Source organism: Prionailurus bengalensis, chromosome B2 (assembly GCF_016509475.1).
Source record: "Prionailurus bengalensis isolate Pbe53 chromosome B2, Fcat_Pben_1.1_paternal_pri, whole genome shotgun sequence".
Taxonomy (NCBI): Eukaryota; Metazoa; Chordata; class Mammalia; order Carnivora; family Felidae; genus Prionailurus; species Prionailurus bengalensis.
In genome coordinates, this window is record NC_057349.1 from 38868191 (window position 1) to 38881010 (window position 12820).

Here is a 12820-nt window from a genome sequence, read left to right on the forward strand (position 1 = left end):
TCCAGCACGAAGATCTGGGCTCCTGCTGCAAAGCTTTTCTCACGTCCTTTGAGGAAATTCTCAACCCTTCTCCCACATCACTGGTTTTTACCATGCCCACTCAAGCCCTGATAGATCTCGTTATTGAAGCATGTAAAAAGTACCAGGATGCGGGGCGCCTGGGTGGCGCAGTCGGTTAAGCGTCCGACTTCAGCCAGGTCACGATCTCGCGGTCCGTGAGTTCGAGCCCCGCGTCGGGCTCTGGGCTGATGGCTCAGAGCCTGGAGCCTGTTTCCGATTCTGTGTCTCCCTCTCTCTCTGACCCTCCCCCGTTCATGCTCTGTGTCTCTCTGTCCCAAAAATAAATAAACGTTGAAAAAAAAAAAAAAAGTACCAGGATGGATGAGTCCAAACCTGTCACGGGCAACATTCTTTCAGCGTAGTATACATTTCCATAGTGCATACAACTACCTCTCGGGTCCTCACGCCCACTGGACATTTGCCCTCTCCCCTCTCCTCCTCCAGTGGAGGCTCTCCACGCTCTGGCAGGGCTGGCTCAGCTGGCCTGGCTCCTCCCCTGTACCCCAGATGGCTCCATTGCAATGTCTACCCCATGTCTATCTGCCCCAGGGGGTGCTCACCTTACTGTGTGGGTGCTCCCAGAGGCCCCCCTGCTCATCCAGGAATAGCAGTTCCTTGTCTGGAAACAGAGCAGTCAGTCAGACTCTGTCACCGGGCCAGCAGACAAGTGGAGGTGGGCGGGGAATCCGGGCAGGAGTGGCCCGGAGCTTCCCGGCAAAGTCCTCCCTCCCAGTGACCTAAAGAGGGGTGGGGGAATCTGTCCCTGTCTATTGGCAAAGTCCAGCCAAGGCAGGGGAGTGGAGTAGCTGAGGATCCCAGAAGTCAGAGGTCTTAATAGTCTGGGTCTGGGAGGGAGGAGACAGAGAAAGAGAAAACCTGGGGACAGGTGAACCCCTCCCTACAATGCCCTCTGCTGGTGAGTGGCTGCCCCAGCCAGAGGCTATTGAACTGACAGCCGGCAGAAGGTAAGAGGAGGGACCCCTAACAGGAGCTTCTCAAACTATAGTGTGCACACAAACCACATGAGGCATTGGGTTAAAACGTGGGTCCCGATCCCATAGGTCTGAGCCAGAGCCCGAGATTCTGCATCTCTAAAAAGCTCCCGGGTGATGCCAATGCCGCTGGTCCAGGAGCTTAGACCTTGTCTAGTTCCACCCTTTCCTGCACAGAGATGACAGAGGAGGCACTGAGAGGGTTAACGACTCACAAGGTGCTGGCAGCACTGGGTGTTCCCCTATCTGCTCCCTGCCCACACTCAGAGTTGGCAGGGACACTGCACTTGGGGGAGAGCTGTCTTTGGGCTATTTGCCAACCTGAGTCCTTTCATAGAAATTCTGCCTGGGAAAGATAGTGCCACTGGAATGAAGGATCCCTGTGAAGACGGACAGATTTTTGTTGTTGTTGTTGTTTTCAGCGGTTTGCTCTTGTACTCTTAGCTCCTGGTACAGCCTGGTCCATAGCAGGTATTTAAGAAAGACTTGTTGAGGGGCTCCTGGGTGGCTCAGTTAAGCCTCTGGCTCTTGACTTCAGCTCAGCTCATGATCTCATGGTTCATGAGTTCGAGCCCTGTATCGGGCTCTGCACTGGTAAGTGCGGCCCCTGCTTGGGATTCTCTCTCTGCCCCTCCCCTGCTCGTGTGCTCTGTCTCTCTCTCAATTTCTCTCAAAATAAATAAATGAACAAGAAAGAAAGAAAGAAAGAAAGAAAGAAAGAAAGAAAGAAAGAAAAAGGAAAAGAAAGGCAGACTTGTGGAATGAGTGTGTAGACCAGCTCAAAGAGAATGTGTTTTGGGGCCAGTCTACTGACACTGAACACAGGTGACTCACTTGTCCACTGTATAATCTTAGGCAAGTTACCCAACCCCTCTGAGCCTCCTTTCCCTTGTTTGTCAAATGCAGGCAATAATATCTACCTCGTGAGGAATAAACATGGTCATTATTGAGCTAATAACTGTAAAATGCTCGCCCCAAAATGGGTGCTCCATGAGCGGCAACTCTTGTCACCGAGGCTGGCCTCCTGCAGTTGGGGACCATGGTGAGCTCCCCAGCACACCCCTGCCCCAATTATCTCATAGAAAATAAGTAACTGCCACTGATTTCATCTCAGTTAATGATTCTCCAGCCTCCTGTCCCCTACTGCAACCCCCTCCCTTCCACCACCTTCCCCAAGGTAGAAGAGAGAGGATGGGGTAAACTCCTCCCAGGGGTGCCGAGGTCCCCAGAGTGGAGAGATGGGGCAAAGGAGCAATGGCGAGCAGCCAATCTGGGAAGGGGACCTCATGAGTAAAGGACTAGCAAAGGAGAGGTGCTTGGAATTTTATAGGTATGAAAAGGGTAGGTGTTAGTCTTTGCTGGACAAAGCTCTGTCTGAGTCACACAGGAGGCTGCTTTGTCCTCTGAGTCATGAAGTTGTAGGGATTTGTGAAAATCCGTCAGGCTCGAGTTCTGAGAGGGGAAGGCCCATGCCAACTAGGCTATAACCTGTGTCCATATATCATGAACTCCTTTCCAAAGCTGATGCTTGCCCCCCTTGGGGATAATCCCAGTTACAGGAAAGTCCTGGGGAAATCTGAGGGTCTGCACCACCCGTGGACACAAAGCCAGCTCATGGAATGTGCATACCACAGGTTTCAGAAGTCTTGTAGCCTGAAGCTGAGCCCGCCCAGAAGTCCGGGTGTCACAGAGCCAAAGCCTCAACCCTTCTATCAAGGGGCCCACTCCAGAGGCCAAGCCTAGTAGACCAGGGGGGGCTCTGCTAAATGAAACCCTTCAGGACCATGCAGGCAGCCAGCCTTCCATACACCCCAGCCAATGCCACCGTCCTGTCATTGGAGAAAGGCAGACCAGATGGGAGCCTCACTCCGCCCTTCTCCCGTCCCCCACCCTCCTCTGCCTTGCACACAACATATAGCATCGAGCACTTGGCCTGAGAAGTGTGCTGCCTGAGGTAAGGGGAACACAAGCCTGGAAATGAGGAGGCATCGGGAGGGTGGAGAACAGGATTTCTCCTGATGGGGGAGGGTGCGGGAGGCACCTCCAGCACTGAACAGAAAAACAGAAAGAGGGAGACAGCAAGAGACAGGAAGGCAGAAGATGAACAAATGGACAGTGAGGACCAGAGGAATATAGAGATGCACAGGTGGGCGGGCTAGTCAGCGCTGTGTCCGGAACCTCCAGGACATGGACAGGGGACCTTGACAGGCAGGACACTGAGAATGATATGGATGGGGGTCTTGGCTGGAGGAGGGTCTGTGCACAACTCCACATTCAAATGAGTATGGCAGCTTTTCAAAGACCAGGCCGTTGCTTCCTTGAGATGTCAGGCCACAGGAAAGCTGGGCGCTTATGTTTGTGGCTCCCGTCCCTGTGGAAGGGGAGAGGTGGAGGAGGGACCTCCCCAGCCCCTGAAGGGCAGGCGAGATGGAAACCTTCAGAGAAAGGAGCCCGGTGTCACTCGGCTGAGTGTGAATTCGGGCAGCAGCTCAGGCTGGGTGGGCCTCCCCAAGTCTGCCAGTCTGGTATATCGAGATAAGCCTGGGGGCGGATGGGCTGGCCGGTTCTTGACTAGTAAAGACCCCCAGGGATCCCTGGCTCCTGCCTTTCTGAACATAGTTGGTTATATCAGCTTGACTGAGTTCAGTATTAAGGCACCATCCCTGTGAAGGGCCTGCTATGTACCTGACTGAGTGCCACCCACTATGGGAGGCAGGAGGGATGGTCATACATGGACCTGAACTCTAGGAGTCAGATACGCGCTGGGGGAAGGGAGCCTTTCACTCAGAAGCGGTTATCAATACGGGACGGTATCCTCTGTGTGCCAGATGAGTGGTGTGGAAAAAACAAGTCCACTGAAGCCAGAGAAAGGGCCCGGTGTGGGCTCACAGGAGCTGACGGGAGCTGGCCCAAGGTGGGGAGAATGGCAAATGTGACTCGACGTCCTGTGAGGGGGCTCTGGCCAGGAAATAGCATCGGGTAGGATGTGGAGACAGGCAAGCAGACACAGGGAAAGGACTGAGGGGGAGGCCCATCACCAGTGTGTCATCTGCCGTCCTAGATTTGGTCTCCGTGAGGAGAATGCAGCCTCAAGGAACCATCTTTGTGGCTCTTCCCCACCTGGGGCCCATCCTGGTCTGGTTGCTCACCCGTCGAACGTCTGGTTGGTACGACAGCCCAAAGAAGCCACCCTGGTGCCCACCCCACAAGGTCTTGATGGCAGGGTGGATAACCATCTACTTCGTCATAGGGTGAGCACCCATTTCGCATACCATGGACCCTGTACCCGAGCTACTGCTGTATCCTGGTCTCCAAAGGGATAGCACGTGCCATCTGAATGCTTAAGTGGGGTGGGGGGAGGGGGACCCCTCTGCACCTGCCTAGGATTCCAGCCAGCCTTCTTCTTCTCCCTCTCCAAGTTTCCCCATTGCCTCCCCCACCTCACCATGCCCAGCTCCCCCCACCACCTCCTCGCTGGCCCTCAAGTGACGCATAGACACTCTTGTACCCATAGCAGCCCACAGGGTTTCCTTTGGGAAACCAAGAGACCTTATGCCCGAGGGCTCCCTTCCTTTGCCATGGAACACCCTCCCTCTGAGTGTTCTGCCACCATCTCTCTGCAGCTATGCCTCCTACCTGGTGTGGAAGGACCTGGGAGGGGGCTTTGGGAGGCCCCTGGTCCTGCCTCTCGGCCTCTATGCTGTGCAGCTTGCCATCAGCTGGACTGTCCTGATTCTCTTTTTCGTAGCCCGCACCCATGGTCTGGTAAGGCACGCCGTGTTCGTCAGTGGAAGTAGCGTAGGAGCAGGTGAGACGACTGGGGCCCCCAGAGCAGATAGCCCAAGAGACCAATGCAGGACAGGCAGGTAATGGGTGGGCACACTTCTCTGAGCTCCGGCCGAATGCCCAGACCTCAGGAACTTGGCTCACTGGGTCTGGGGTGCAGAAAGGTTGAGGGCTCAGTTCTCAGGGCAGCCTCCCTGACTGCCCTGACCCCACTCCTCACTCCCATCCCCGCTCCAGGCCCTGCTGCACCTGCTGCTGCTCTACGGGCTGGTGGTGAGCACAGCGTTGATCTGGCATCCCATCAACAAGCTGGCTGCCGTGCTCCTGCTGCCTTACCTGGCCTGGCTCACCGTGACCGCTTCCATCGCCTACCGCCTGTGGAGGGACAGCCTCTGTCCAAGCCAGCAGCCTCAGCCCAGTGGGGAGAAGAGCGACTGAGGCACCAGGGACAGGAGAGGAGGGAGGATGGCCAGGGTAGGGGTAGAAGAGAATGGCAAGGAGGGCTGTGGAGCTATTCTGGAGAGAGGGAAGGTGGGGGGCCAGGGAGCGATGAATCCCTAGAGACGACTCGGCCCAGGGTGGTCACCGTCCCGGGTCCCCTGGTGCCAATTTTCATTCCGATTTCAGAAATGGGAAGAAAGGGAAGAAACTTATTTTACACTTAATATGAATTAATTAATCCTGCACTAATAAATTAATTTAGTGATATCAATTAATAAGATCCTTTACTAACTTTGAGGGTATGATGTGAAGTGCATATCTGGGTACACGATGTCTAGGGTCGTAGGGCAGGGGTCGCATCATCCGCACCTCTGCGGGAATGAACGCAGGAGTGTGTGCACGGGGAGGGAAAAGTGGGTACCCAGTCACGGTTCCACTCACACACCCTCCTGCATCAAGCTGAGTCTTTTAGGACTTAGATTTTCAGCTGCTGGGAACACAAAATCTTTATGATAGGTTCTATGAAAGCAAAACAGAAAAGTAAATAAAGTCGAAAAAAGGATACCAATTATAAGTGCCAGGTTTATATAATACATCTTATTATAGAATAGTTTAATTTTATTTAATTTAATTTTATTTTTTTTATCTTTCTTTATTTTTGAGAGAGAGAGAGTGCAAGCAGGGTAGGGACAGAAAGAGAAACAAAGAATCTAAAGCAGGCTCCAGGCTCTGAGCTGTCAGCACAGAGCCCGACGCGGGGCTCAAACTCACCAACCGCCAGATCATGACCTGAGTCGAAGTCAGTGGCTTAACCGACTGAGCCACCCAGGCGCCCCTATTTCATTGTATTTTAGTTAATATATATTAATAATAATATTATAGTATGTATAACATATACCACATTACATTATGGTTATTATAATATTATACAATATATTATATTATACATTATATATGTCATATTAAGACCTTATGTGATCATCTCTGTTCAGGTAGATTATAGATCATTTTTCACTTTTGTTTTCATATACTTTTTTACTATTAATTTTCAAAACCAATTAATGACTATTGTAATAAGAAAAAACATTAAGAAAAAGAGATGAATGCCTCAGAGTTAATGAGTGATTTCAGCGGGGACTTCTTGTCCAGACTTCTCTTGTCCCACATCTTCTCATTGGCTTCTTTATTTTCATCTATTCCTTTTTTATTTTTCGTCTCTTCCCTCCTATTGTTTTCTTCTCCTCTTGTTTCTTTTTTTTTAATTGATGAAGACCTTTGAACTTTATTTTTTTTATGTTTATTTATTTATTTTGGGAGAGAGAGAGCGATAGAGAGTGAGCAGGGGAGGGGCAGGGAGAGGGAGACAGAGAATCCCAAAGCAGGCTCTGCACTGTCAGCACGGAGCCCAATGCAGGGCTCGAACTCACAAACCGTGAGATCATGACCTGTGCTGAAATCAAGAGTCAGGCTCCTGGGGCGCCTGGGTGGCGCAGTTGGTTGAGCATCCGGCTTCGGCCAGGTCACGATCTTGCGGTCTGTGAGTTCGAGCCCCGAGTCAGGCTCTGGGCTGATGGCTCGGAGCCTGGAGCCTGTTTCCGATTCTGTGACTCCCTCTCTCTCTGCCCTTCCCCCGTTCATGCTCTGTCTCTCTCTGTCCCAAAAATAAATAAACGTTGAAAAAAAAATTAAAAAAAAAAAAAAAGAGTCAGGCTCTTAACCAACTGAACCACCCAGGTACCCTTTCTCCTCTTATTTCAAGGCCCTGGTGGCAGCAAGGAGTGAGTGTCCCTGGGTTGTCTCTCCAAATTCCAAACAAGGTCAGCTGGAAGGCCCAGACGCCTTGCATAGGAACTTCTGAAAGTATTGACCAGACTCTCCAGGGATGGACATGGGCATCAGTGTTTTTCAAACTCTCCAGGGTCTCCTGTCACTCTCCTGCTGAGTGCATAGCAGAGCCATTTGGGAGTTTACAAAAAACGCATATTCCTTAAACCCCACCCATGACCTAAGAATCAGAACTTTTGGGGTGGGCTCCAGGCATCTTTAGATCTAACAAGAGCCCAGCACTTGTGTCTGCTCCCTCTAAAATGTGAGAGCTCCACATATAGGTGGTCTGTCAGGGCTGTGTTTCTGGGAGCTGAGTTCTGGGTGGAGAACCAGCCGTGACCTGTCAGGCGAGGGAGAAGGACCACATCGGGGAGAAGCCAGAAGGACTTCACTTTCGAGGAGACTGGCTCTTTCTGGAGCTCACCAGAGGAGAACAAGCAAGAAGGAAGCCGCATCCTTCCTCCTCCCCCCAGAAAGGGCACACTGTGCCCCACCAGAAGTGTCAGGCACCTGTGCTCCTGGAAGGCACACACAGTGTCCCACCCCCCTTTGTGTCCCCAGCCCCCGTGCAGCACAGGGCACGGAGCAGGTCTTCATATGTGTTATTGATTGGGTAAATATACACTCTGTCTGTCCCCTTAAAAGAAAATGCTGACCAGAACGTCACCCACACCTGCGAGGCGACTCTGGACCCATTGAAAAAGGCTGTGTTTGGGGAAGGGAACGGTATTCATAGTTTCTGAAGCTTCTCAGGTGGCTCTAACGTTCAGCCTGACTGAAACAGAAGCCAGAGTGGTTCTCAAAGTGTGGCCCAGTGACCTCCGGGGGCGGTTGTCGAAGGCCTGCTCCAGACCCACCGGAATCAGATCATCTTGGGGAACGAAGGCAGAGGGTGATGTGGTTTGCAGTTCTGGCCGCGGAGACAGGCCAGCCTGGGTGTGGATACTGACCGTCATTTGTGAACCGGTAACCTGCGCAACTTACCTCACTGTCCGTGCTTCGTTTTTCTCAGCTGTGCGATGGGGCCCTCATAGAACCCTCGGGAAGAAGAGAGGCGATAATGAGTACAAAGTAGTCTGACACAGAGGAAGTGCTTCAGAAATGTTAGCTTTTTAGGTGGGGACCCCAGGGGTCGCATGTTTACCAAGCACACATGGTTCTGATTCCCACCACAGTTGGAGACCTATCTTGCTCCAAAACCCTGGCAATATTTCCCAAACTTCCCCAGAGCCAGGAGAGGGAGTGACCTCCTCCTCGGGCCTGTGGGCTAGCCTGACCAGTGTCACACGCACAAAATGACTGCCTTTTTAGGTCACACATTCAGGTGGATTTTATCTTCACCTCCGTCAAATTTCCTAAAGCTGCTTTTAGCTGAACGTATAACCTCATTTATACGTGGAACTGTTGGAGACATAGAAACATAACCTATAAATACCTATAAACACCGCCTGGGTTTTCATCCCCGCTCTGTTATCACCGTGTGACCTTAGACGAGTGAACGCCCCAGAATTATTTCTCATTGTCATCATCTCATATAGACAGTACAAATATCAGCTACGAATTTTGTGTTGCCAGCTACTTCTAGAAGTTTAACTGATCCTCCAAGAAGAGGAGAGTCCATCCAAGCCGACTGCATGACCTCCCCCTCCCCAGTGCAAGTCGACCCACAAACCCAGGCGTCCAGATACCTCCAGTTTTGGACACTCGCTCTAGAAGAAAGCTGGATTTGGGTGGCGTCCCAAGCCCTGGAGTAACAAGACTGCCCGATAGGATGAGCCAGTCTCAGAGACTTCCTGGCTTTGAGCAGAAACAGCCAGAAAGGGCAGGACTCCAACATCAAACTCTGATCCTCTGTCCTCGAAGTCACCCTTAAAATTCCTTTCTGCACTGCTCCTTGTCTCCTGGGTGGGTGCCTTTAAGCCCTCACTCTCCTAATCTGTCTGGACCCCTCGACCTCACCCTACCCCACCTCCCGGTTCTGAGCACACACTGCCCTTGGCCCCTCCTAGACCACCAGAGTTACCTAGAGTTGTGCCTGAACAGGGTCAGAGTTTCCTCATGTCTCTGCTAGACGTGTCCTGGGATCCCACCATCCCAAACGTGTGTGTGCATCTCTGTCCCTGAGTGGTGTTTTTCCATTTGCCTCTGAGTGGGCACATGGTATGTGAGTATGAGTGGCGGGGTGGGGGGCAAGGGGGAGGGGGAGATGAGCTCCTCCAGGGCTGTGCAGATCCCGCCCTTCCCCCCAGTATCTGGAGAGGTGGGGAGCTGCACCAGGTAAAACAGCAACCCCAGGAGAAGGTACGACTCTTTCTACTCTATCTCCGCCCCTCCTTCGCTCCCCGGAATGCCACCTTCTTCCTCCCTTTGCCAAGTCTGCAGAATGGAGATACCCAGAGGCGAGGTGAGGCAGGGAGACCAATAGATGTATGTCTGTCCAGTGGACAAAAGTTTGGTCAGCCTGGTTTGGAAGGGGCAGAGTGCAGGAAGTGTTTGCTCTGTGCGTCTCTGGCCCCTCTTGCCTAGGGCAGGCAGAGGCGATGCCCTGGTGGCAGCGTAAGGCCCCCTGAGTGTTGTCAGGCCTGAGCCAGGGCTCCAAAGTCTTCCTTTGTGGTGGCCACATCCATCCTATCCCCTGCACCCCAAGCCGAGCTTCAGAGGCCTCTTTCTTGTAGTTCTGGAAAACAGGCACAAGACCCTGATTGTTTTAAGTACTTATTGTTGATCAATAAGTACAGGGCCGGGAGAAGCCCTCTTTGTCACACCAGGTGCCTCATTCATCCCTCCACTGTCTTTCTTTCCAAGATCCCCCAGCGCACCCAGAAATTATCTGCCCACAGGACAACCAAAAACTCCCCTGTCCCCTTAAGCTGCACCTGCTTCACCCGTTGAGCATTGGAAGCGCTAAAATTCTCCTCTCAAACACTGATTAAGTTTATTGCTTCCCCCTAGTAGGTTCTTTGGCCCTGCAAACACCCCTTCAAAGAGGAACACTATTAGTCACCTTAATATGCATGGTTGTTATCAGATCACTTTCCTCAAAGGCTCAAAGCGGCCGCAGGAGCTGGGCGGTGCCGGGAGTGGCTGCTGGAATGGAGGACCACGGTGACCAGGACTAAAGTCCCCAGGAGCAGCGTGTTCTGCAAGGCGAGCCAAGCGTTGTGTCCTGCAACAGGAGGATACTGAAACCCCTGCCCTGCCTGGTGATTCTAGTGTCTTCTCTGTTCTCAGCCTTAGACCTCTGGGAGACCCTTGGGCCCCCTCCCCCACCTGGCTGGAGCTCCAGACACCCCGTGTTTATGTCAACAGAGCGGTTGCTGGAGGGTGCAGGCTTCTGCCCGCCAGGGGGGTGTCTGGTGCCGGCAGCCCGTTGTTTGTGTACCTCGTCTCGGTAGTGACCGAGAGACGGGCATGCCCAGGCTGGGTCTCTGGGGCAACGCGCTGTTGGGGTCCCAGCTGTCCCTGCACATAAAGCACCCACTCCATCAACGCACTCCCAAGGTGTCTTCTTTCACAAAGTGAGAATTTAAACCTTCCCCTGGTGAGGCTTCTATTTTCCACTAGCCCCCTCCTGGCCTCTACTCCCTTCCCAGGGAGGGCAGCGAGGCAGCAGACTGAGACCCAAGGAAGAGCTGTGCCTGGTCCTGTCTCCTACTCCTCAGCCACCTCCAGAGCCCCTGAATTTTTTCTGAAATGACCCTGGGAAAAGGGACAGGGAGAGGCAGCCTGTGGCTCACCTTGGGCCAAATCCGGCTCCTTCCAGTCACTGCCACCCGGAGTGAAGGGGGCTGAGGCCTGCAGGGACAGATCGCAAGAATTCCTTTTTTGGTTTCCATCCCCATTCACCAGCTGCTTTGTCTCTGCACCTATACCCCCTACACACACACACACACACACACACGCGCGTGCGCACACACGCACACACAGACACACCCCCCGCATAGACACACACGTGCACGTGTACCCCTCCTATACCAACTGCTTCCAGAGCCCAATCTCCCTGAAGAACACTTTCTTCCCCCTAGTCCCCTTCTTGCCCCGCCTTCCTCAGAGCCTGACCTCAGGGGTCCTGGTATCAGTAGGAACTGAATGTTGAAGGAGCAACAATGTGACTCTGGCAGCACGTAGCTCAGCTATCACTAGCTGTGTGACCTTGGCCAAGTCACTTAAGCTCTCTGGTCTCAATTTCCTCACCCGTAAAATGAAGATAACAGTAGCACCTACCCCAACATCCTGATGAGGAATAAATGTGGTAATGACATGACCTACTTAGACCAGTGTCAGGCCCCCAGGAAAGGGCCATGCTAGTGTGAGCTCTCACTGTTACTGAATCCCAGGCAGCAAAACACACTGGGAAAAGCCTAGAACTTAGAGGCTGGGTTCAAATTCCAGCACCCCACACACAGGCCTCTACGGTGATCTTGAACTAAATAACCTATTTCCCAGTCTCCTCCCCTGCAGGAGGGGCAAATGGATAGAAACCTACTGAATTGAAGAGTGTTAACAGGGGGGTTAGGGACCGCCTGCCCTAAAGAATATCCTGGCAGCTGCAGGACGTGGAGCCAAGCTCCTGGCACCTGATCTCCAGATTAGTGGCTGCCTTCTGAGGCCTGCAGGGGAAACTGGTCCGACTTGGAAAGGAGAGCCAGGGACCAGCCAGGAACAAGGCCCCCAGGAGGTGCCATATATAGCCACACTAGCTCAGAGGGCTTCTAAGGATGGCAGGTAGGGGCAGGGGCCAGAATGGAGCAGTGGAAAAGGAAGCTGTCAGTTATCAGTGCAGGGGAAGGCCCAGGGTGCTCTCCCAAGTGTCAAAGGAAAAACTGTATGTGGGTGTGGTGGGAGCAAGGGGTCCCCTCTTCAGAAAGGGACCAGCCTGGGTCCACCTCTGCATCAGCTCTACTATCACTCAGTCAGGGAATTTGCACCACACTGTTATTTTCACCCCACAGGTCTTTGGGAGCCAGCCCTGTCTCTTCTCATTTGCATCTGTTTGACCATCTTGGAATAGAGAACAGTAACTTAGCTGGCATCACTGAGGCCCAGAGATGCTTAGTGGCTTGGCCAAGATCACACAGTGAATCAAAGCTGAGATGGGGGCATGGATAGGAACTTTGTCCCCTCTCCCAATCCTGATACACGACAGCCAAAGTAGGAGACCCTGTCCTCAAGGGGGAAGTCTTCCCCACAGGGGGAATAAGACGCTGGAAAAAAAATCCCTCCTCCTCGCTTCCCTCCCCCCAGACCTTTGACCTCTCCTTGGTTACTCCAAGCCCCTCGCTGTAGCCGTGACCTGGAAGTAGAGAGGGACACACGCAGATGTTGATTAAGACATGTATTCATCAGAGGGGCGCCTGGGTGGCTCAGTCGGTTGAGCGTCTGACTTCGGCTCAGGTCATGATCTCGCAGTCCGTGAGTTTGAGCCCCGCATTGGGCTCTGTGCTCAGGGCCTGAGGCCTGCTTCGGATTCTGTGTCTCCCTCTCTCTGCCCCTTTCCCACTCATGCTCTCTCAGAAAATGAATAAAATGTTAAAAAAAAAAAAAGACATATATTCATCAGAGCTGGCTGGGTGCAGTCCTGGGGATAAGAAGTATGCTCAGAGGACCCAGACTTAAATCTCTGTGTGATCTTGTGCAAATCACTTCACCTCCCCGAGCGGCAGGTCCCTACTTGCAAAACGAGGCCAATAATACCCGCCCATGTGAGACTGGCG

General features: G+C 52.7%; 1 protein-coding gene across 1 annotated transcript; it reads left to right on the forward strand.

Moving 5' to 3' along the window:
• The first annotated feature begins 2315 nt into the window (after positions 1-2315).
• On the forward strand, positions 2316-5550 carry TSPO2 (translocator protein 2). The gene is made up of 3 exons (XM_043593242.1): positions 2316-3006; positions 4114-4303; positions 4676-5550. The coding sequence occupies exons 2-3, from the start codon at positions 4134-4136 to the stop codon at positions 4920-4922; spliced, it is 417 nt and encodes a 138-aa protein (XP_043449177.1). The 5' UTR covers positions 2316-3006; positions 4114-4133; the 3' UTR covers positions 4923-5550.
• Positions 5551-12820: the final 7270 nt, after the last annotated feature.

Excerpts from the sequence above, each read along its gene's own strand:
- TSPO2 (XM_043593242.1), top strand. The coding sequence starts at position 4,134 with ATGCAGCCTCAAGGAACCATCTTTGTGGCTCTTCCCCACCTGGGGCCC. Across the intron at positions 4,304-4,675 it reads ACCATCTACTTCGTCATAGG|CTATGCCTCCTACCTGGTGT; the intron begins GTGAGCACCCAT and ends ATCTCTCTGCAG.